The 25,514-nt window shown below is 37.3% G+C and overlaps 2 protein-coding genes across 4 annotated transcripts in view; one reads left to right on the forward strand and one right to left on the reverse strand.

The window, feature by feature from the left end:
- Positions 1 to 19,066, reverse strand: part of SWT1 (SWT1 RNA endoribonuclease homolog) — a 98,980-nt gene extending 79,914 nt beyond the window's left edge. Inside the window, exons 1-7 of one of the 3 annotated variants that reach the window (XM_082616269.1) lie at positions 18,920 to 19,066; positions 15,238 to 15,327; positions 13,372 to 13,455; positions 11,794 to 11,852; positions 6,352 to 7,090; positions 2,510 to 2,569; positions 791 to 920 (exon numbers count right to left, since the gene is read on the reverse strand). In XM_082616269.1, coding sequence (XP_082472395.1) covers positions 791 to 920; positions 2,510 to 2,569; positions 6,352 to 7,090; positions 11,794 to 11,852; positions 13,372 to 13,455; positions 15,238 to 15,318 — 1,153 coding nt within the window. In that variant the 5' untranslated portion in view covers positions 15,319 to 15,327; positions 18,920 to 19,066. Of the gene's footprint in view, positions 1 to 790; positions 921 to 2,509; positions 2,570 to 6,351; positions 7,091 to 11,793; positions 11,853 to 13,371; positions 13,456 to 15,237; positions 15,328 to 18,485; positions 18,594 to 18,616; positions 18,879 to 18,919 lie in introns of those variants that run through there. The other 2 variants (XM_082616267.1, XM_082616268.1) reach the window with 2 other exon arrangements.
- A 168-nt stretch (positions 19,067 to 19,234) lies between these two features.
- Positions 19,235 to 25,514, forward strand: part of TRMT1L (tRNA methyltransferase 1L) — a 36,997-nt gene continuing 30,717 nt past the window's right edge. The window contains exons 1-3 of the mRNA XM_082614681.1: positions 19,235 to 19,737; positions 21,177 to 21,314; positions 24,117 to 24,227. Of these exons, the coding sequence (XP_082470807.1) occupies positions 19,494 to 19,737; positions 21,177 to 21,314; positions 24,117 to 24,227 (493 nt within the window). The 5' untranslated portion in view covers positions 19,235 to 19,493. The remainder of the gene's footprint in view (positions 19,738 to 21,176; positions 21,315 to 24,116; positions 24,228 to 25,514) is intronic.

Raw genomic sequence — 25,514 nt, forward strand, 5'->3', positions numbered from 1 at the left:
TCAGTGTTTAATTATCCACCAGCAGAATATTGTATATTGCTTACAGGTGGATTTTAACTCAAATTAACTTGCACCAGCAGTAACTATGTTGCCAAACCCTGTACTCTATCACTGGTAGTTATGTACTTAGGAATCATAAGCTAATTTTAACGTACTCTGAAATACAACTGAAAAAACAAATATGTGTAAATGAAGGAAAAAAGATAAGACTAGCACAGTTATTTCATAGGGTCATGTGAGGAACAGGTAAGTTGATGCATAGGAAAACACTTAATAAATTGAAAAATCCAATGTGAATGTAACATAGCATGACTATTTTCACAAATACAATTCAAAACAGTATACTAACATATTTTGGGTAATATCTATTATTATCTTCTCCAAGGAGTGAGAATAATCACAATTTTACTCTATAAATAAGAAATCCATGAATATAATACTTTTGAGCAATTTGCATTATTTCTGATCAGTGCTTTACAAAGCTGAAATTGTTAAAAGTTATGATTAAGAGCAAGAATAAAAGACAGCTCATAACTCTGATTACTGCCCCTTGGCAAAAGGAGAAAGAGAAAACATGTCTAACTGCTTAATAATGTGAGATATATAAAGCAAATGATGATAAGACAAATCTTAGACCTGATTCCTGTAGCTAAAAGAAATATACTTTATTATTTCAAATAAGCACATCTTAACATTTTTCCTCTAAATATTATAAAAATTGAATGTCGGCACATTAATTCTTAAGAAAATATAGGAGATCATAAAACTGTCATATGCATATAGGACATACCAGAAGAGGAATGTACATCATCTTCCACCAAGTCAATCTCCATACTTGTTAACTCTCCAGAAGGTGGAACCACAGGTAAATCCACACTTTTTCCCACACGTGCAGCGTGAAGCTCTTCTACAATCTGCATCTAAATTGCAAAAGACCCGCAGTAAAATATTTTGAATTATTTTCTCTGCAGATTAATAAGAGAAAAAAGCAATTAATTCTTAATTAATTCACTTAATATGAGATAGTTTGTGGAAAGAAAAATATTTACAAAAATATGAAAGCCACATGATAAAAGAATACAGATTTATAAACATACACAAGGTTTCTAATATAGCTCTTCTCTTCTCACTTTATTATTTCTGCAACCTTAGGCAAGCATATTATTTAACAACCATGGGTCTCAGTTTATCTACACAATAGGAATATTAAATATCTGTATCCTTTTAGTATCCTTCGTAAGGATTAAATGCAATAATGTGAAGAACCTCACCCAGAGCCCAGTACAAAACAGACTTCCAAAACAAGTTAATTCTCATTCCCATTCTCACTTCAAACTATTTTAGGAGCCAAATATGTTTTTATCTGGATGATGAGCACTTTTCCTAAGATTTCTAAGATTGTTTATGAACCATCAAAAACTGAAATCCAGATCTTAATACCCTTCTCACTTCAGGGAAATAGTTCCCTGATGTATTCTGATGCAAAGAATTTAAAGTAACTAACTAACTAACTAACTTTAGAGCAGAGGTGAGAAATCTTTCTTCTATCAAGGGGCATTGATCCAAAAGAAATAAAAGTATAACTGACTGTCACAAATAAAAAGCAATCAGTATGTTTTTAAAGTCTCCTTTAAATAGAAAAACACAAAGTGTTCCATGAATCTAATTTTAATTTAGAAGCAGGGAAGATAAAATTGTATGCAATAATTCTATGAGGTTCAACCAAGAGATTCTAGCTGAGAAATGAAGCAACAGGTAAAAAATAAATATGTATGTGCCCTCATTTTCACTGAACAAATGTTCATCTTGTTGCTAATTAGAAAAATGAGGCAAAACATGCTAATATCATACTGCATTTTGGCAAGCCAAGGCATAAGCATGCAAAATCATAACATTAATTTAAAATTCACGTAACTTGTGGGCCACAGGCTCCATGCTCTTTATTCAAAACAGATTAGAGGGGCTTCCCTGGTGGCGCAGTGGTTGAGAATCTGCCTGCCAATGCAGGGGACACGGGTTCGAGCCCTGGTCTGGGAAGATCCCACATGCCGCGGAGCAATTGGGCCCGTGAGCCACAACTACTGAGCCTGCGCATCTGGAGCCTGTGCTCGGCAACAAGAGAGGCCACAACAGTGAGAGGCCCGCACACCGCAATGAAGAGTGGACCCCGCTCGCCGCAACTAGAGAAAGCCCTCGCACAGAAACGAAGACCCAACACAGCCAAAAATAAATAAATAAATAAATTAATTAATTAATTAAAAAAAAAGATACTCTGTCAAAACAGATTAGAGGTTATTAGAAAAAAAGCCCAAAAGGTGATAAAGTAAATGTAAATACTTCTCCAAATAGTTTTTCATGGCTTCATAAAAACTTACGTATTGAATTAGGCAGAGACATCCTGTTATTTTCATACTATCAAGGTTTTTATACTCATTATATTTTATTGAAATAGGAACCCTTTGACTTAATTTCATTAAAAATATTCAAAGTAAATAAATATATCAGTAACCTCTTGATCTGTATCTTGAATACTTTCAAGTGACACTGAAGAACATGGTGCTTCAAAACTCTGAAATGAAAAGTAATTTTATTAGTTACGAAGCATATACCTAGAGTAAGGTTTTTCAACCTTGGCACTACTGACATTTGGGATCAGGTAATTCTTTGTTTTGGGGGCTATCCTATGCGTTGTAGGATGTTTAGAAGTATCTCTTCCCTCTACCCACTAGATACCTACCCACTCCCAACCTTGACAATCAAAAATGTCTCCATTCCTTTGCCCAAGCAATTTCAGTGGAGTAATAGAGATAAAATCTGATTGTAAATGGAGTTGAAGAGAAAAGGATTTATACTTCAGTTTAAAGACAAGTAAACTATGTTGTTTGGGGGTACATACTTAAACAGTCACAATAAAAAGAAAAACAATGAACTGAAAAAAAGATGTCTCCATCAAGTCAGTTGCCAAATGCCCCCCTAAGAGGCAAAACTGCCCCCAGATGAAAAATTGCCCCTAGTATAGAAAAGCCTCATTCTATTAAGTTATGAAACATAGTAGAAATTCTTTAGGGTTTACTCATCTATATATATACATTCCTAAAAATAGTCATATTCTAGGATAAAACATGTCACCCTAAGAAACAGAACAACCACAGCAAAGGTAAAAACAGCTGGCCTTTGGTGGTGGGAAATTTTTATCCAGGAGTAAATGAGCCATTTATAAAAGTGACATAACAAAACAAAGGGAACTTGAAGATTATTATATGGCTGAGGGAGGAAAAGCTGAAAAATGTTATCATTTATGGGTGTTTTATTTTTTGTCTCCTAGCAAAGATTGAAAATCTCAATTTTTCACTGGCACTTTTGGTGAGTGGATGAGACTTACTCAGCCCTACATACAGGTGACAAGGAACTCAGCAAAAGCCACTACTAAACCAAATCATCTTCTAAGAATTCTCCAAGCACCAAACTCACATGTATTTTACAAGACACTGTATAAAAATTACAGACCCTCTTTAAACAAGTGTATCATATGTTGCTTTATTGGGAATTCAGCTTCTACCCAAACTACCCAACATCAATCTTCACCTGATACAACACCACATACATCACACACGTAGGCCCATTATAGCTTTATTATTCCATGACCCTGGGTTTTATAATGCCTTTTTCACCTGACTTTAAATCTCACTAGAGCTTTAGGTTCTCTTCAGCTAAGGAGTGCCAACCAAGCTAGAGATTATTATAGAACTTCCTGAAACTCGTGGCATTTGAAGTCTTTTCATTCTTTTACTACTACCCTTCACTCTCTTTGACCACAGGTCACTTTCAGTGATTTCAATAAATTTTCTGTTACCTCCAAATCCAGAAAAGTTCATGTCAGTTGTCCTGGAAAACCTCCTCCTTATTATAAAAGAAAGTCTTAGTGGGTGTTAAATGTTTGCCTTTCCCTACCATGCTTTATTAAATACATGGACCGGGACAAAGCCTTCCCTAGAGATGACAAAAGGGAATAACAATAATGATGGTATAAATGGTTTTATCTGCTAGAGTGATTCCAAACTAAAAACCTGATTATACTGCTTCCGTGACTACATTTCAATGGCTCTGTACTATCTACAAGATAAAAAACAACCTTTCCCATGAGAGATAAAGAAATCCATTTTCTGGACCCTCGCTTCCTCTCCAACTTCCTCTTCTATAAATTCTCTACACATCTCAAGTCAAAATGAACAACTTAAGTGCCCACGCAGGCTCTTGCCATGCAATTTCATAACTCTGAGCCATTACACAACTGGTCCTCTCCCCTGACAGGACAACACTTCTATTCTTTGCTCTACACATTTTTCAATACCAAGCTTAAGAACCTCCACCTTAATAAGCCCTTCCTTAACTCACTCCCAAATTTATATTAATACCAGCCAAATTCCTAGGGCTCTAATATTTACTTCACTGTATTTGCAATTGTATTTTACTAATCTACCTCCCTGGGAACTTCTTGAGGGTAAAAAGCATCTTATTCATCTCTAAATGCCTAGAACATAACACATAATAGGTATCTTTAATTAATGTTTGATAAACTGATGAATCTCTATCCCACAGACTCATAAGAATTAAGTGGGATACCGTTTATAAAAGTTGCCTATAAACCACAGATCTCTAGAACATTAGTTAGCAATGGTGAGGGGAGGGTGCAAACTGAGAAGGGTCTGTATCAAAGGACTATAAAACCTAAGAAACAAAATAAGTCACTTTCTCCTAGGAAAGCATAACAGGATTACTAAATCCAGAAAATACGGTTATTTCTTTGTAAAGTACACTCGTTATTTTAGGAACATAATTATCTACTGAGGAACATATGAGGAAAACAAAACAACAAATATACTATTAAGAGGATTAGCTACTGTCAATAATATGCTAAAGATAATATATTCAAGATAAGAACAATATTTACTTGATGCTCCTGTGTCTACATGACTTTGAGTCAGATAAGACTGCTATCAAAGGAATATAAAGAGTTTTAATTCCAATAACTGAAAAGTAATCATGCAAAAATTGCTTCCCCTACAACTTAATATTCATGCTATGTATCTCTTTTGGTTTGTGTAGCAATTCTACACAGAGAGCAAAAAACCTATAAGATGCGGTGCAGGGATTTCTCATACTGTTCCTCAGATGTACAGCACGAGGGGAACACCAAACAATGATACAAAGATGTTTGGTAAACATACTGGAAAATTCACTCCTTGCTTGCATGTTACTCTACAGAACTGGTTATAGAGCACAAGAAGAAAACTGTAGCTTTCCTTTAAGAAAGCAATAAAAAGAACAAACTCAATTCTTTCCTTCTTTGGACTCCTTCAAGTTCAGTGAACAAAGAGTACTCTCTCTCAAGCTCTTCTGGCCTCCCTAGTTACGATCCCTCCATTTTTCAAAGGAAGTATCTTATACTACACTTTGTAGTCTTGATTCCTAAAAGTAGGTAGGTTCCACCACCACCTGTTTTTAAGCAGTCTCTAAATTTCAGAACTTCTCAAGTTCCAAAGTTCTAAAAGTTGTCTTAAAGGTATCAATAAATAATTTTATTTGCCATAGAAAACAAGGCTGTAGCAATTAGGTTCTCAAATTAGTCCACAAATGCTGACTTATTACATAATTTAGAAGCAAAACAAGCTATGCCAAGCTTTCTAGCCTGGATCTCTGTACACATAGTTCCCTTTGCCTGGAACATCCCTGCTTCTCCCATCTCACTCCACCTTGTCTGCACCTGAATAACTCCTATTCAATCCTCAGTTCTCAGTTTACTTGTTATCCCCTCCGGTAAACCTTCCTGAATTAATCCCTCCACGGTGCACCAAGGCCATGTCAATCCCCTGCTGTGTATTCCCATATTAGGTGATAAGTACTGATCAGACCTGAGGTGGCTGTTTCTGTGTCTCCTCATATTAAGTAAGTCTCCGAAAACAAAGACAGTGACTGTGATGCCTGGCATATAGGGCATTCAAAAAATAATTTGTTAAACGAATAGCTATTTGGAATAATAACCCCTGGATGTTCTATAGTTCCTGGAGTTAGAGAAGAGCCTAATACTGTCACAGTGCTTTTCTGATAGAACGATCTATAATGGCTTCTTTCTATATTTTTACACATTCCTTCCTATTTTGGATCCTTGATACTTGCCAGGATAGCCTCCTAAGGAAGTTGGAATTATCGTGGTAAAATAAAAGAATCAACATTATCTTCCTGACTAAATAGAATCAGCTCTCTATGATCATTATCTATAATAGAAACAACACAAACCTAAGTACATTAAAACTCTTTGCTAAAGCCTATATTCATTTTGCACTACCTTACCTTGGTTAGGTTTTCACTAGAACTTGAATCATTACTTCTTTGATGTTCATGATATTTTCCTTCCCACTCACGAACAGTTTGCTTATACGTGGAATCTGAAAATAAATGTCCACTTTTGTGCCTTGTCAAATTTAACGAAACTTGGGAGCCTTCCAGGCATTCTTTTTTCTCCTGCTTAGTCTTTAACTTGTTAAAATCCAAACTGAAGACATTTTCTTCTACAAGCTTCTGAAGGGTTTCACGGGATTCTCCTAGGATTTTGAAACTGATCTTTCTTCTTCTAGATTGGAGGGGTTCTTTAATTATCTTGTTGGACTTATAATCCTGAGAAAATTGGATTCTCTTGCATTTCTCCAAAACACATTTTTCAGAACTGTCTCTAAATTTATTATACCTTTCTTTCTTGAGTTCCTTCATCTTCTGCCTCTGAGCAAGTAAATGAGGCCATTTTTTTTCACTTGCCTGGCCTTCAGCTTTAGGTCTCACATCTTTGGCAATCTTAGGACTGCTGAAGTTTTTAATTCCATGGTCCAGCTCACTCTTAACATCTGTCAATTTAATATCTTTAACTTTAAAATCTACACATTTACTTATACCTTTTTTAGTTCCATTTGAAGAAGGACTCTGAGAAATAATTTGATTATCATTTGAGTATGATGTCTCTTGGAGTTTAACAAGTCCTTGGAATGAAGAACTAATTTTTGGTCTCTTTCTTGGAGTGGCAGTTTCTACATTCAGTCTGTAAAGCAGCACAGAAAACTAGGTTACATTACAATTGTACCTGATAATATGTAATATTGCAATGTATCATTTTAGTGAGGAAATGAAAGAACTGGCCTGATAGGAACTTCATAAGAAGTAAGAAATGGCTACATTAAGAATGAAGTGGAAAGGATTACTCAACAGTTATTGGAATAACTGGTTTGCTATTTGGAAAAAAACCCACAAACGTACAGCTTTATATACTACCAGATGGTATAATTTCAAAGAGATTAAACACTTAAGTGCGAAATAATTATTATTTCCATAACTGCTCTACTTCATATTAAATACTTAAAAACCATAGGGGAAAAAGGGAATATTTATCTGATTTCTTAATAGAGAACTTCCTAAACTTAATAGCAGTGGGAAAAATCACAAAGGAAAACAGTAAACGTAAATGACTATTTACTTTAAAACTTTAGCATATTAAAAAATAATAAAATTAAAAGAACTTGGAAATGGTATTCACTACTTATGTGACAGCTTATTAGCCTTAGTAAATAAAAAGCTCATCAAAAAGTACTAAGACTCTAAACAAACATATGGACACCAAGGGGGGAAAGTGGCGGGGCAGGGGTAGTGGTGAGATGAATTGGGAGATTGGGTTGACATATATACATTAATATGTATAAAATGGATAACTAATAAGAACCTGCTGTATAAAAAATAAATTAAATAAAAGTCAAAAAAAAAGTACTAAGACTCTAGAATAAGGCATAAACAGAAAATTAATGAAAGAGAAAAAGGGAATAGCTAATAAACACTTTGGGGAAAAAAGTCTGACTTCCCTAGAAGTCACAGACATGCTAATTACAACATACCATTTTCTTCTATCAAATTAGCAAAGATTTTTAAATAACATTAAACACCAATAAGAAATTGTAAAATGGACCCTCTCATATGTTGCTAGTGGAAATGCAAAATGATTTAACAGTTACACAAAGGAATCTGATAGTATAATTAAGAATTCTAAAAATGTTCTTATCCTTTGACTTCTTAGTAATTCGTACTTTAGAAATCTATACCAAGGAGGAAAAAAAGCAGAAATGGACTAAAAAATAATAACAGCAAGATATTCAATTCAGGGCTATTTATAAGAGGAAAAAATCAGGTACAAGATAAATGCTAAAATTTTTGCAATGACTAAAAAACATGTCATTCTATCGAATATGATAGAGTGTCATAGTCATTTCAAATGATGTTTATGAAAAGTCTTCAATGACATAACGAAACATATTGATATAATATTAAGCAGAGAACAAGAAGGGCACAAATCTGTACATGTAATGCGGTCTCAACAGTTTTCTAGCATAGTAAAAAGGCTAGAAAGAAATGTGCTAAAAAGTTTTAGAAGCAGCAATAGCTAGAAGTGATAACATTTTCCTGCTTAATAAAACTAGATATTACTTTGTAGTCAGAAAGAAAGGGGAAAAAAATTCGACGAACCACAATCCATTCATTTATATCAGTAAATCCTTAAGTGCCTTTTAAGTACCTGTCACTCTGCCGGGCACTGGGAGGCAGCGGAGGGCATAACAAATACAGTCCGTACCCCCAATTAATTTACCGTCCAGCAGGGGAGAAAGAGATGGTAAATAAGTGACTTTTCAAATAATTAATTATGCAAGAGCAAACTATAAACATCTCAGAGTTTCTATAGGAGTTTCACCTGAGTCTTCGTCTGGTTTTACTTTCTTTACTATCTCTTTCTACAAAAAGACTGCCTATCATTATTTATCTGTTAATAAGTAGCAATAAAACAAAACTTTAATAGGACCCTAGCTTGACACTTAATAGTATATCATATAAGACATCAACTGTATTAAAGAAAAATCAGAAAAACAACAAACAAAAGAAAAATTTTAACAGGACCCTGTAGTTTTCTGAGCAGTTTAAAATTCCTATTTTATTTTTTTCTTCACAACAGCCCTGTACTGCATATTTCACAGCAATCTATGCACCATGGTCCATATGGTCATAATTAATAAAAACTCAGCATTATAATACCTTTTAAAAGACCAACAAAATTAAATCTTAAAAGTTACCTCTTATCAACTAGTTTTGCAAAATGCTATATTGTGATAATGCAGTTGTATATTTGCAACCCAAAATACTAAAGTTCTGAGATCTTTTTAGACATGTTAGACATACAGCAAATACTTCTTTCTTATGACTGACTTAAGCGTAAACTCAATATCAGCTGAAGCTAAATATCACCATCCTAGATTGAACTCTTGTGATACAAAAATAAATGTGAAATCTTGTCAAAAATTTAATTGTTATAATTAGATTATTTTAAATTTTAGTAACCAAGGTTTTACTTTAATTTTTTTGGCCACGCCACGCAGCATGTGGGGTCTTAGTTCCCCGACCAGGGATCGAACCCATGCCCCCTGCAGTGGAAATACGGAGTTTTAACCACTGGACCACCAGGAAAGTCCCAAAATTTAGTAACCAATGTTTTAAAACATGATATACAGCAAGAAAAATAATTGCTCAACATTACTAGTGGCTAGATTACTCCATTAGCCATCATAATGCACATTTAGGATATTAAATCACATACTAAACTTTCAACTTAGGTCAAATGAAGAATAAACTACTTTTTGGTTAATTCTGCCAATAATGGGTACTGCTGATGGCAACAGTACCATCTCTCTAATACTAACTGAGATAAAACTTATCTCCTTTCAACTCCTAGACTTAAAGATTTGGCCAGTGGGGTTGTGATGCAATTTTTATTGAAGAAATCCCACAAACTGTGTGCAACTTGACAAAATGCTTTCTGAATATTTTCAAAAGACTGCTGCCTTTGCTTATATTTTTATTGTTAATAAATTCATGTATATGCACTTAAACCAAGGATCTGGAATTGTGGTAACAATACAATGTAACTGGCTTTCAGGATGACAAAATTCTCTCTGATTTTCCACCTACATCTCAGCTTTCAATGTTTGCACATCAATTTCAGGACCTTTCCTGTAGTTGAATAGGGAGATCTTTTCGGAAGATGTCATGTATCATAAAGAAATATTTATAACCTTAAGGCAAATAAGTTTGTTTACTGCTCCAGAAAGTAAACAACAACCTCAAATGAATCATTTTCTCTGCAGGCAACCAATGATCGTGAGAAATCCTGCATTACTGATATTGATATCTACTAAGCACGGTATTACATCTTTCTTTTGTCCAATCAACATTTCAAATATATACCACATTGTTTAAATGCACAACAAGGTCGTTCTGAAGTATACTGTATGCCATATACTTTTGTCTTTGACAAAAGAAAATTTCACTATGAGTTACATCTAAACTACACACCAACATCTGAAAGTAAATAATCAGAGATTAACAATAAATCTAGATGCTTTGCACCATTCATATTACTGATATTGTTACTCTGATTAGATATGGTAATAACCCACACAATAGCATGGTCATTGATCACACTTGGGTTCAGAGATACAGAAATGTCATTGAATAAGACATTCAACTATTCAGTGATGCAAGGGCTGAAGCCAAGTAGCAGATTTTGAGTAAATACTGATGCCAAGTTGAACTTCACTGCATCCTTAGAATAATTTTGATCCTATTCTCAAAATAATTCAACATTATTTTTTCCTCTTCCCAGAGACTATATGAATAAGTCCAAGGGGGTTGAGTATATAGATCAGAACTCCATTTACACTCTTATACATGGATATAAAATCAAGGCTAGAAAATGTGTTCTTAAGCAAAAGGTAACTAGTGAAAAATCAGGCAGTGTTTTCGAACTTAAATTTTTTTTAAAAGATACTAGTACAAAAGGCATTAAAAATCTGAAAAATTTAGAAAGTGATAGTCAATATAACATGAAATTTGTGACAGAGTATACTTCAACAGATAATAATATAGAGACAAAAATTCACACAAAAAAGAAGATGATTCAAAAGAAAAACTGAAAAAGAGTCAGAGGCAAGCTGGATTTTTTGATTTTAGCAAACATTAACTGAGCTTGTCAGGGAAGCAGAAGTTTTATTCATAGATTTAATGCCACTTTAATTGTTTTCCTGTAACTCCTTGTTTTCAGAGAAACTTTGATCTTACCAACTTTTATCATGCATTATACTTTTTATACTTATTTACCCCCATTAGTGGCAAGAATTCCTTCACCACAAAATTCTCTGAATTTTTTACCCAAAGAACACAGAAAACTAAGGAGAAATAATCTCCATTATTTCTAACACTATTCTCCAAGTTCTCTAGTTGTAGCCATGACCTGTTTTTAATTAACATGGTTTTAGACCCTTACCAATTCAATAAGATACATATTCTCTTCATGGGTAATATGCAAAGATAATTTATCCAAAATTATTAAATCAGCCTCATAACCTCTTCCATTACTATATATAATGAAGTTATGTATCTTATAAGGGTGCGTCAAAATCAAATTACTTGAGATAAAAATTTACATTTTATTTGAAAGTAGTATTTACATAGCATAGAATTCTGACAGACTTCTCATTTCACTCAACTTTTTCTTAAATTTATACAAATATTAAGAAAATTAATCATAATCTGTGATTTAGCTATATTTGCTGCAAAACAGTACTAAACAAAATAAAGGATTTTGTGAATCTAAGTATTTAGTCTCATAATTAAAAGCTAAAAAAAGTGAAAATATATCAAGAGAAAACTTACCTTTTCAGTTCTTGTCTTCTTTTTACATTACAGTACAGAATATCTGTATGATCTGATTTCTGAAAGAAAAAAAGATATCATTTAGGAAATATAAATTGTGCACTGGGGAAGGAGATTGGGAGACGGTATTTTTTCCATACCTATGTGTTAGTGAATAGGTTGACACAATAATTTACTAAATCTTTCCAATAATCTTGTGAGACAGCTATTATTATCATCTCCGTTTTACAGATAAAGTACCCAAGGCTCAAACAGAGCAAAAATATCCTCAACATCACAGAGCAAGTTAGTAGCAGAGCCGTGATCTGAAACCAGATCTGTCTACCCTCTCTATTCTACCACCCTGTCTCTCTATGTATTCTGGGGACAAGAGCTAGGCACAAGAAAAATAATAGAGAAAGAGGGTATAGTCCCTGTCCTAAAGAGTTCAGAGTACAGTAAAAGGATAAAGTAGAAAGAAGTAGAAGGATATGTACAAATAACCTAATATAAAGGACATAAGTGTCAAAGCAGGACAATAAATAGTAAGTTGTAAAAAGAGTTCAAAACCTCAAACACCAGAAGTTGGAATGTATCTAGGAAAAATAGGTAGACAAAAAATATGCTAAAAATTGAACATATATTGAATAAAGATTAACGGGTAAAAGAAAAAGGCATTCTCAGTTAGAAATGCTTAGGCATTCTAAGAAGCTGGAGGCTACTGGTGTAAATTCAGCAGAGAGAAAATAAACTTGCCTCACTAGAAGCAGGACTGTTTTGAGGAAGAAGAAAAAAGAAAACTGGATAGTTAAGGTGTGACCAAATTTAAGAGGGTCCTAAATGATAAACTAAAAAAGTAAGTGAAGATTTTTCAACAGAGGAGAAATATGATGAAATCAGTGTTTTAAGAAGTTTAATAAAGCAAGAATAAACTGCAACAGCAGTTTCATTACGTGAAAATAAATTCTTAAAAACCCAATTCTGCATTCATGGAACTTTCGCAACTACCTTCGCTTATTACCTACAACAACTGTGTAGCTATCCTGATATACACCTAACTCCCACTTGAATATGGTGAGTACTTCACAAGCACCCATGTACTAGGTTAATGTGTTTGGTCTGCTGTCACTGTTTCAAATTACTTGTGAGACAGTGGAAAGAAATCTGGACATGGCTCTGTTGCTGCAAATAACTTTGTGTCCTTTGACAGATCACTTAACTTTCTGGATCTCTATTTCTGAATCGGAAAGTGCAAACACTGTATGTGCCTTGGCTATCTCAAAGTGAAATTGTAAAGATAAATACAACCATATATGGGGAAAGACCTAAAAACTGTCTAAATTTATATTCATGCTGTCTAATCCCGCATAATAGGGTCTATTAGCACAAAGAAACAAAGAACTTGATAAACGCTTTTTAGTGAGCAGCAGAAAGAAAAAACTGGTTTTCTGTCTATTGGCTATCAAAAAGTAAGAAAAATATAAAGAAAAAAATTAATGGAAAAGTAGTGGGGGAATTTATATCATAAACCTTCTAACTGCACATTAAAACGTAAATATAAATAATTTTTAGAGTTAGTTACAGTATCTCAACACTCACCAGTTTTCTCTTCTCTGTTGAAACTGATATTACAGAACAAGCTGAACTAGTAGAATTTGCTGAGGTTTTTTTCTCTTTCTTATCCTAAAAATGCCATTTGGAAAAAAAGGAAAGAAAAGCACAAAATAAGCACAGCATAAGAGAGCATTATTTCATCACTTACTATAAATCAAGATTCTTTCTACATTAATAAATTTCCGAGAACAATGTTTAAGGACACACAAACATTGGTAAGAGGAAGGAAGACCCAACTAGAAATCAGAAGATGTAGGTGCTCTTGAACTAGGGATGAGATGGGATACAGGCGCTACAGCAGAAGGCTGCAGACGACTCAGACAAGGACACTGAGAAGTGGCACTGCCATGGTGGAATTCCTTCTTCTACAAAGCAAAACCATATATCCAGTTATTTTTCAGTGGATCCTGAATTCAATAGACCCAGGACAAACATATTTTGAGTACCTACCATGTATCAAAGACATTCTTCTAGACAGTGAGGACAGATTAATGGAAAAACAATAAAAGTCCCTGCCCTCATGGAGGTTAAAAACTAGTGCAGGTATTTACAAATAAGCAAATAATATATTTAGTGTGTCAGATGATGCTATGGAAAAAAAATAAAGCAGAGAGGGCTTCCCTGGTGGCGCAGTGGTTGAGAATCCACCTGCCAATGCAGGGGACACGGGTTCGTGCCCCGGTCCGGGAAGATCCCACATGCTGCAGAGTGGCTGGGCCCGTGAGCCATGGCTGCTGAGCCTGCGCGTCCGGAGCCTGTGCTCCGCAACAGGAGAGGCCACAACAGTGAGAGGCCTGCATACTGCAAAAAATAAAATAAAATAAAATAAAATAAAATAAAGCAGAGAAAGGGGTCAGGAAGGGCTGACAGGCAAGGGTGAGGCAGTTGCAATTTTAAACAGAGTCGTCAAAAAAGGCCCCACTGGTAAGTTGACATCTGAAGAGAGACCTAAAGAAATGAAGGAACAAACCCTGTGGATATCTAGGGGAAATTTTTCAATTCAAAGGGAGTAACAGCAAGCACAAAGTCCCTGAGGCAGGAATGTGTCTGGCTTATTGGAACAACAAGGAAGCCAAGAAGTGGAGAAAGCAAAGAGAGAATGTAATGGACATGAGACGGGGAGAGTAGTTCACTTTGTCAGCCCCAGCAAGGACTTCAGCTTTTTCTCTGAAGTGGAAAACCACGAGAAAATATTGAGCAGAGGAGTGACATGATCTTACATCTTAATAGGATCACTCTGCTGTTATGTCAAGAACACAAGAAGGCAAAGGTCGAAGCAGGGAGATCAATTTAGAAACTACTGAATAACCTAGGAAAGCAAGTTGATTGCCTGGATCACGGTGATAGAAGTAGAGGCAGGGGCTTCCCTGGTGGCGCAGTGGTTGAGAGTCCGCCTGCCGATGCAGGGGACACGGGTTCGTGCCCCGGTCCGGGAAGATCCCACATGCCACGGAGCGGCTGGGCCCGTGAGCCATGGCAGCTGAGCCTGCGCGTCCGGAGCCTGTGCTCCACAACGGGAGAGGCCACAACAGTGAGAGGCCCGCGTACCGCAAAAAAAAAAAAAAAAAAAAAAAAAAAAAGAAGATGAGAAGGAAGCACAAAGGACACCGCCAAGCCTCAGTTTCTTCATCTGTATAATTGGGATAAAAACAGTACCTACCTCATAGAGCTGTGAGGAATAAACAAAATAATGCAAGTAAAGAATGAGAATAACAAGTGACTTTTCCTGGGTCAGAAGGGAAGAACAAAATATTTACATATCTCATTTTGAAACTGAGGTGTATTTTTTTCATTTTACAAAAATAAAGTGTAAAAAAGGGTATCTTTAGGTCAACAAACCAGAATTCTTACTTCTTCATCAACATTGGGTGATGGGGCGGTGCCTTTTCTCTGAGATTTCTCTTTTTTTTCGTAAGATTCTTTGCTGGACATTTTGAAAAGCTAAAATAAATATCAAAAGCACATTATGTTTTACCACTGCCACAACAAAAACATTAGAAATTATTCTTTTTTCAGTTCCTTGAAGACTGGAGTTTTACAAAATAATCTCCATATTTTGTCCATTCTCAAGGTGACAGGATTCTCTCATTGTTCCACTTTATTTTACTTACATTCTCCCTCATAATGATCTGTTCCCCTCCTTCAGCTTCATCTATTACCTTTTTAGGAATGACTCTCAAAACTATGCCTTTAGCCCTGACTTCTCTCTCAAGCATCACAACACCATTATCAACTGCCTACCAGACTGCTGTATTTTGCCCCACCTATATATACCTCAAAACTAACTAGTCAAAAGTCTTCATTTTCCCAACACACCCTCCGTCACTCACTGAGTGAGACTTCAGGCAAAATACATACGTTTTTTGAGCCCTAGTTTCATTATATGTAAAATAGAGACAACTCATCTGAGAAGGTTTTTGAAGAACTCAGATGAAACTATGGATGTAAAAATACCTTGTACAGGATAGTACACAGTAGGGTCTTAATAAATGCTGGCTTACATGGTTGTCTTTCTTCTACCTGAGCTTCGTGAAGAATATGCTGTATTGAAAACTGAGGAGGTGTTCACAAATGCCTGCTGAGTGAATGAATGAGTGAATTTTTCTTCCCCAGAATATTCATTGTTCATTCTGAGCCACTTCCAACTCTTGCTGATCCAGTCCCTCTGTCCACTTCCCATCCCAGTCTCACTTTTCCAGCCCTGTTCTGGATCAAGTCTATACTGTTAGTTACTGATAGGAAAACAAACAAACAAACAAACAAACATAGTCATTCCTTATGGTCATAAACACTCTCAAGATAATGTATACAACCATCCTGTACTGGAACGTAGAGGCCAGAGATTGGGAATATCACCAGGTTTGTTGGGCAAGAGGATGTAAAAGGGGTCCAGAAGCAAAGTCCAAAGGAGAGTTTATTGCTGGCAGTGATATGTATTGACACTATGAACATAACAAAGACTAGAAACCAAGCAATTGCAACTACTCCTGGTCAATCATGATCACACTAAGTGAAGTTCTATAAAAGAATGATCAATTACACTAAATCAAACTTTTAGAATGTTTTGATGATTACGGAAGAAAGAATAAAAATGCTGATAGCTAACAGAAATCTAATAATAATAAAAATTAATAAAAGAATAGCCAACATAAACTTCTAAGAACAATTCTAAATTACCCAGAAATTTTGCTTTGTAAGATAATTTATGGCAATAATTGAATTCACAGTTCAGCTTTCAGATTAGAAGAATAATCTTCATTTCTCTTTCTTGTTCCAAGGATCCCATTCCATGGGAGTCTTGGGGGGTGAAGCAGGGGAAGGCATAATGAAAAATAATAACTTCCATGAGATGAACGCTTAGAGGCAATGGACTGGTTATGTTACCTCTTACAATTTAAACCCATTCACATTGTGCTGTGAATACAAAAAAACACAATTGAACCTGTTACCCATAAGACAAATTGAAAAAAAAAAAACACTGCAGATAGTGGACTATCAAAGGAAAAACACCCATATGTGTACTATGACAAATGTTTTATACTCATATTAGTGTGAAATTCATACTGATCCTATGGAAATCAAAATACAAACTAAATGAGGGGAGACTTCCTGTGCCGGCCAGTCTCCAAAATGGCTCCTGATGAACTCTGCTACCTGGTAATTACAGTCTTATGTAGCCCCCTCTCACAGTCAATACAGACAACCCACGTAACCAACAGGATATTGCTATATGGTAGTATGTGGCTAGGTCTAATAAGACATTATGGCTTCTGCCTTACTCTATCTTGAATTGTTCACTCTAGGGAAAGCCAATCACCATATCATGAGGACATTCAAATAACCCGAAGAGAAGCCCACCAAGGAAGAACTGAGACTTCTTGCCAAAAATGAATCAACTGCCAGGCATGTGAATGAGCCACCTTTGAAGCTGATCCTGTAGCCCAAAGAAAGCCTTCACATGGCAGCATCCCTGGTAGGTATCTTCACTGCAGTCTCATGAGACCCATTGCCAGATATACCCAGAAAGCCATTTCTGAATTCCTGACCCATGCAAACTGTGGGGTAATAAGTGTTTTTGTTGTTTTAAGCCACTAAGTTTTGAGATAACTTAGGCAGCAACAGAGTAGTAGTATACTCACTTAATATGATTCTTCCAAACTCTGAAGACACCTTCTTCAGGATGTCTCAAGAGCAGGGACCATGCTTAGAAAATTAAAATTCCCACAGAATGCACAGGCTAAAAATCTAACCCATTTCATCTCTGGTTTCCAGCTGGTATTAATGAGACTGACATACCGAACCAAGCTTTCAATGAACCATCCAGTCTTTTAGAAATTAAAAAATCACTGGTTCTTGGATTATGCGCAAATATCTACTACTCATGTCTGTAAGTTATAACGTGTTATTATGCCATTTTTTAATCAACTGTTACGAGCAGTGAGGCAGCGTACATCCAGGAATAGTTAAAACTTGGGGATGGGGCCACGAAGAGGGCTTTAGAACTATAATTCACGAAAACTTCCAGGGGATAAATTGTGTTTCCATTAAATTGGGGAGGAGGGGGGGAACCCTCCAAATATACTTCCTAGGTACTGGGGGGTTGGAGGGAGGACCAGATTCTTGTTTTGAGTTTCAAATTGCCAAATAATAACACTCGCTCTCCCCTGCGGACTGAAACAAATAGAAAATAAATAGACCAATGAGATAAGCATTAAGTATCAGCTTTATTAACTAGGAAAACCAAACTGAAGTGCGAGAACCTGAGACTAAAAAGAGTTTCCCTCTCCTGCCCTGCTGCCTGTAACATTCGGACCAGTTCCAGGCAGAGTAGCCAGAAAACTCAAAGATTTTCCCCTTGCCTACCCCAGCGGGCTTGAAGGAGCGCGGCTTAAGCTCAAGCAGGCTCAGAGAGTAAAGGCAAGAGAAGTATGGGGGCCGGGGAACTCACTTCCATACGCCTTGAGGAATGTGAATCGCATCAGTCAAATGCCCCGAAGCTCAACATATTAACGAGCTTTGGGTATTAACAGCCTAAATATAAGCACAGGGCACTCCCCCCGCCCCCACCCGGCCAAATTCCCTATCCAGAGGAATCTTACAGCCACGGCGCAGCGCTGATACTGGGAATACGTAGGTTAGGGCAAAAATAAAAACAAAAGGAAAAGAGTGTTCGGGTCACGGTGTGCGTGAAGGTGCGAAATGAGGAGCAGACCCCCAACTCGAAGTCCACCTGAGTGACTGGCGAGCTTGTCAGCGTCCTGTAAACCGCCTAGGCCCACGGGCTCGCGTACTCACAAACTTGACCCTAGCCGGGGCGAGGGGCAGCCTCAGAGGAAGGGCCGGGCCAGAACCCCACCCTCCACAGAGCAGGCTCAACCCCGGGTCCGCCCCCAGAGTCGCCCAGCCCAGGCTCGAAGGGACCCGGAATCCTCCGTCCGTCCCGCCGGCCGCCCGCTACGGTACCGGAGTGAGGCGCGGAGCCTGCCCAGCGTAACGTCAACGATTCCCCCACCACCCCGCCCCGGCTCCCTACCTTATTCACCAGCCCTCGCGCCGGTGGCGACTCGTGACGCCCAGGCCAAAGGAAAGGGACCCCGAGCGCGATGCCCGCTGGGAAATGTAGTTCTGCGCTCTGAGGCAGGTACCGCTCGAACGCTCCCGAGCGTTTGTTTAGCTTTGCGTTCACTTCCTCTGAGGACTTGGAACTCCGGCTCCGCCCCCCCGTGCGGCGCGGTGCACCCTGGGTATTGCAGTTTTGGCTGGATTCGGTGGTTGACGCCTGGGACGGAGACGCACCGCGGAAACGGAACTCTCTGACCTCATTGGACGCCGTCCCCAGCCCGCTCCTGCGCAGTCTGGGCTGGCGTCGTAACATCTCGGGGAAAAGGAAGTGGATGGGACTGCGAATCGCTGTCTGTTGCTTTTTATTTTTCTGCTGACTGGATTTGGTCCCTGGTTCTTCGTCTTTTGTCTGTTGCACGCATCCCGCCCTCCCCATTTGCTTCCCCACTCCTCGGATCCGGCCCTCTGGGCTTTCACGCCAGTTGTCTCACCCCGCCGTGAGCCCCTCCTGGTCCCCGGTCGGGCCTGGCAAGGAGGCGGTAACTATGGAGAATATGGCGGAGGAGGAGCTGCTGCCCCAGGAGAAGGAGGAGGAGGAGGAGGTGGAAGTGGCCCAGGTCCAGGTCCCGACCCCGGCCCTGGACTCGGCTCGGGTCCCAGCTCCGGCCCCGGATTCGGCTCCGGCCTCGGCCCCGACTCCGGCCTCGGCTCCAGTCCCAGCCCCTGCCCTGGCCCAGGCTCCGACCCTGTCCCCGTCCCTAGCCTCTGCCCCTGATGAGGCTGAAAGCAGTAAGTGCAGGAGGCCCAGATCTGTCTGCCGCAGGAGAAGCGAGAAAGTGCGCCTTGCTGGGAAGTAGGGGAGGCCCTTCTCCCCTGGGATGGTTTTTGTGGGGAAAAGCAGTTTTAAAAAAAATGGGGGGAGGAAGGAGGAACCCGTATAGCGGGTAAAACGGGTGTAGGATGGGGGAAGGCATCTCCACAAACCTTGGGGACCTCACAGTGAAGGATCTGTGGGGGGCAGGTGTGCTGCAGATAGAAGGAAATAATGAGGTTGTGGGCTTCTTCGTTAAAGGGAGTCTTTTTTTGGTACAAAAATTAGAAGTTACACCTAATTTGGTAGTTTCCCTCTCAGCCCCGTCTGCCATGGTTCACTAAGTCCTTTAAAACAGGATAGAGTAACCGAGGCAACCTGTTTACTGTAGTAGATGCTAACTGCCAAGATTTAGCAGCCGTTGCTGTCAATTAGCTTTTGTGCCTCGACAGAGGCAAGAGATGGGTTTTTCTCATTATTTCATTTTCTTTAGCAGCTTGCTTCCAAAAAGAATTTGAGACTGATGAATAGTTTAAGAAAGAGTCGGCTAAATTACAGATGTCTTCCCTCAGACATAAATACCAATTGAATTTTGTACGTTTTCCCATCAGAAGTCGGCTGTTGAAAATTAATAGCCCGTATTATTGTGCTTCTGAATGTGCTTGCATGTTTTCTAAGTGATGATTTATTGGACCATAAAGGAATTTAAAAGATTGATAAGTAACACTTTCTTAAGAATCTTCTGAACATTTTCAAATGTAAGGTCTAAGAAAGTTTTCTTTAAAAATTTAGTCCCAAAATTGACCTTTATGCTCTTTCTGAATCATAACAAAATATCTTAAATTAATTCGTTGTCTTTCCTACTTCTAAGCCAGTTGTGAGATTAATGTTTATAAAACATTTGGACAGTTATAATCTAATAGAATTATTTTACAATTTTAAAACAACATATAAATTGTTATAGTAGATTTAAGAGTAGGGCAGATCACAGAAAAGACAAAGTCAGCAGGCCTCTGGTAGGCTCTTCCTCAATCACAGAAGATCAGAGCTAGTAGGTGCAAAATAAGCCCAGTTGTTTCTTCATCCACAACTACAATGAGGGAGGAGGAGGAACACTCTCCTGAGTAAGGTATCCTCCCTAACTCATCTCTAGATGGGATATTTTTTATCAGAGGTGGTTGAACAGCTTTAGGGAATGCATGCCTTCTCCACCTCCCCACCATGAAGAATATGTTGAATATAGTTTGGAAAGATTTCTTCATATATTCCAAAATTTACAAGTATGTAATCTGAAGAATGCATGATGTTTGAGAAACCTAAAAAATGCATTGCTGGGACAAGTAGGTAATGACTGAGAATCTGAAATGCATTAGAAACATATTAATCACATTAATCACATTTTAAAAATTATTTTTAGATGGTCTAGTTAGCCCTCTGAAATCAGTCTTAACTGGGCAAGATGAAGATGGCATATCTGAAATAGAATTGAAAACTGAGGAAAAAGAAGTTTTAAAAGAACCTCCTAGCATCTTGGACTCATCTGATTTAACAAGAGGTTTGCCTATTGACTTCTGGATTAGTGTGTTACAAAAAGATTGAGTGATTTTAAGTACAGATTGATAACTACTGTGTTGAACCAGAAAGTGATTTCAGAGATGTACATAGGCATATCAGGACTCTTTAGACAGATCTTTTAGAGCTTACTTCAATAGCGGGCCACAGGATTTTCAGTTTTCTAGCTTACCAGGCCCCTTTCACTTACTTTGTACTACTTAGTAGTTGGAATGATTTAAATAAGCACATCGTTATGTAGCACTATATATCTTGTTTTACACACACAGATCTTTGAACTATGGAAGCCAAAAGCTTTCATGATTTCAAATTATATAGGTTGGTTTGTACACGTGGATTCATTGCCTGAATCTTACTAGACAGTAAGGTCAGACACCTAACAATTAAAGGTTTTTGTAATGTGGGAAAAATTTTTACCTGTTTATAGAAATCATCTCATTGTAAGTCATTTGAACAATACCTGATATAAGAAGTTAAACAATAGCATTTGTTGCTCCTTGTTTTTCTCATTTTAGAATTAGGTAAAAATTGTTTTTTTAATAAATTTTAGCAGGAATGTCTGACAGTGCTGAATTGAATTCCAAAATTATTGACTCAGTGTGCTACTGCATCCAAAAAGACTAATGATTTTTGTAAAAAATTAGTTTAAAACTTTAGTGCCTGTGGTGTGCAAGTTACTGCACTAGGCACTTAACTGTTACAAAGATGAATAAGACATAGCCCTTGCCTACTTACTGCTTATTTGTAGGGGAGACAAACAAGAACACAAATTATACAGAAGGAAAACAAAGCAACTGGGCATGAAGCTTGGAGAGGGATAGGCAGGAAGACAGCAGTGCCGAGAAATTGTATATTCTAATTATATAATTAATACTAGAGAGCCTTGTGGTTTACCCCCATTGACTCCTATCTCACTGGGGATCCTTTCCTGTCAGTTACATCTCCTAGTCTTGCATATTCAGGATTCCACTTTGTAAATGTTCCTTTCCTTGGGGCTACACATATTCAGGTCTCTCTATCCTTAAAAAGAAAGAAAAAACAAGTTACAATCCCATCCATCTCCTTTTTTATACTACCAAACTTCTTGAAAAAAATAATCTATGCTGATTTTCTATACTTGGTTTCTCCTTCCAATCCCATTTGTACTCTGACACCTCACTGAACCTTCTTTCTTAAAGGTCACTAGAGACTTGCTAAATACTAAATCCAGTGGTCTTTTCTTGATCTCTGCAACTATTTGTGATACTTACTGTTGAGCATTTCTCTTTTACAGTCTCTTCTCTCTTGGCTTCTGCATTATCTTGATTCTCCATACCATTTTTCTGTTTTGAATGTACCCTCTTGATTTTCCTCAACGTCTCTTACAAATACATACATACCTCCATACCTCACTTACAAATTGTATCCATTTATATTAATCAGTAGTGGGTTCAGTAGCATTGGGGAATGCAACCCACACATGACTTACTCAAGAATGTTAAATATATTTTGGAAAGATTTATTCATATATTCCAAAATTTACAGGTATGTAATTTGAAGAATGTATAATATTTGAGTAACCCAAAAATGTGTTACTGGGACTGAGTTTTGGCTTTTTTCTTCTCTGTTTCACAACATTTTTCCCTTACGCTTTCTTATTCATGCTCATAGTTTCACCTAATGTGTATTTATGAGTTATATCTATTCAGAATCCCTCCTGAGCTCCAAAAACAATTCAACTGCCTACTGGACTTGAGTACCTAATACCAGTAGTAATCAAACACACTGTGTAAAAAAACTAAATTCCCTTGTCTCCTCTTTCTTCCTTTCTGCCAAAAGTGTTTTCTGCTTCCTTTATTGGTTAACAGTATTATTAAATCTCAGGATCATCCTTTAATCTTCACCTTTACTTTCACATCCCAAGTTCTTTGCTTCTTTTTTTACCTTCTCTTCTCCAGTACTTTTCTGTTACTAATTTCTCACCTCAATTATTGATCCTTGGTACTACAGCCAGAGGTAACCTCCTGAAATGCATTCAAATCATGTCTTTGATTTCCTCGGAAACCTGAATTAACATTGCCTGAAGAGTGAAGTCCAAACTAACTTGCATAGAATTTATGTCTTCCATGATACATTTTTGGCTGCATATCTTTCTACCAACTCTATCCCCCAAACATACTACTTTCCAGCCAGGAGTGGTATAGAGGTGGCTGTGTATTTTTACACCACATGCCTTCGTTTATTAGGTTACTTCAGTTTATAAGGCCTGACACCAAATCTCTACTTATTGAAATTCTATTCATACCTTACAAAATTCTCTTCATACCCTAAATTTCAGTCAAATGCCACTTCTTCAGTGAAGACATTCCCAGGGGCACTTGTTGGAATGAATTACTTCTTCCTCTGGAGGCCACCATTATATTACCTTTACCCCTAATGTTCATTTCACCCTGCCTTGTGTTCTAGTTAGTAGTTAATGTGTTAATCTCTCTCACCTGGTTGAAAGTTCTTTGAAAACAGGAAACATGGCTTCAGTGTTTTGTACAGACTAGAACCTTTCTTTTGTAGAATTATATTGAATAATAAGATAGAATTTGAAAGCTGTGAGGTTACACAGCGGAGTTTTTTCCCCAACTCTGCCTTCTTAGGCACACTTGTCATTTTATAAACTGAGTTTCCCATCTAGGTACTAGGGCACTGAGCTATAGGAAATAAAACTGTAAAATTCCATGTGACATGATCAAATAAAAATGAAGTTGGAATATTGTTAAAGCATAATTTTCTAACTCTTAAAATTTCCTTTCAGAGAGACACATCTCAATTCAAAGGCAGCTTGCTGATCTAGAGAAGTTAGCTTTCGTAACTGAAGGGGATTTTGACTCTGCCAGTTCACTGAACTCAGATAATCTTGATGCAGGTATTTCCATGATTTGAAAATGTGTTTTTTCTCAGTTTCTAATGATTTGTCATCTTTCAACACATGAAAATTTTTCTAAGCATAGACTTGTTTATTTTCACTGAACTAGAGCAGAAGTGAAATAATGGTTTTTTACTTAGGAAATTATAGCCTTCTATATGCAGAGGTGCTATGAGATAAGTTATTTCACAACTTCTCAAGGAAATTACAGTCTCATGGATATATAAGGGCTTTGTATGCTAAAAGTTAGGAATTACATTTTACTATGAGTAACAGAAATCCAAAAAGTAGTCTGGAGGCTTATATTCTCTCATGTAAAAGAAGTCCCAAGGCTGGCAATGTAGGGCTGGTACAGAGTTTCACAATGTTGTCAGCGCCCCAAGCTCTTCTCTTTATACTTTGCCATCCTTAGTGCTTGGATTCCATCCTCAAGATCTCCTCACAGTTTTTTGAAGTAGGCAGAGTATATATATATATATATATATATATATATATAAATAAATAAAATTGTGCTTATACTTGCCATGTGCTATGTGTGAAAGATATTTGTTGGATTAAAAATTGAGTTATTATTTCTGTATATTTTATTGCTTTAAACCTGGATTTGAGATTTTAATTCTTTTGTATACTATCAAAGTTTTTATTAAGATACATTACATTTCTAATTAAATAAAACTTATTTAATACATAATCTTTCCAAGAACATGTTAATAAAGAAGGAAGAACTTACAAATTTAGTAATAGGATACAGTGGTTGTAACCATGACCCCAGTCTCAGAATAGCAATTATATAGGATCCAAGGTACTCCTTCCACTTCCTTCTTCCATTTTTCTAACTCCGCACATTAACTATTTTTGTTGCTGCTAGAGTAGAAGAGTATCAGAGCAGATACTTATGCTCTCTGCCCAGCTCCTAGCCCTCTGGGAGTGTGACAACTGCTGCCTTTTCTCCTGCCCAAAGCACAGAATGACATTCTCTCTGACAGGCTCTTTGGCTGGAGGGATATCATGTAGTTTATCACTTCCTCATCCTCTCTGTTCCCAGTGGCAACAAGGCTATCTGCTAGCCACAGAGAGGAGAGTTTTAGGTAAAAAAAATAAGTTACTAACCATGTGCTAAAACAACTATTGTTAAGTACCTGCTGAGGCAGGAATGACTTCTCCCTAATGTTAAGAAAGATATTTTCTAAGGTGTGTGAGTGTGTGTTTTGGGGGGTAATGGGCAGAGGCAAGAGAGGTTCCCCGTTACTTCTTTTGTAGCTAAATTTAAGCATTAATAGCTAGTAT

The sequence above is a fragment of the Mesoplodon mirus genome (assembly GCF_964341445.2).
Source record: "Mesoplodon mirus genome assembly, chromosome: 3".
Lineage (NCBI taxonomy): Eukaryota > Metazoa > Chordata > Mammalia > Artiodactyla > Ziphiidae > Mesoplodon > Mesoplodon mirus.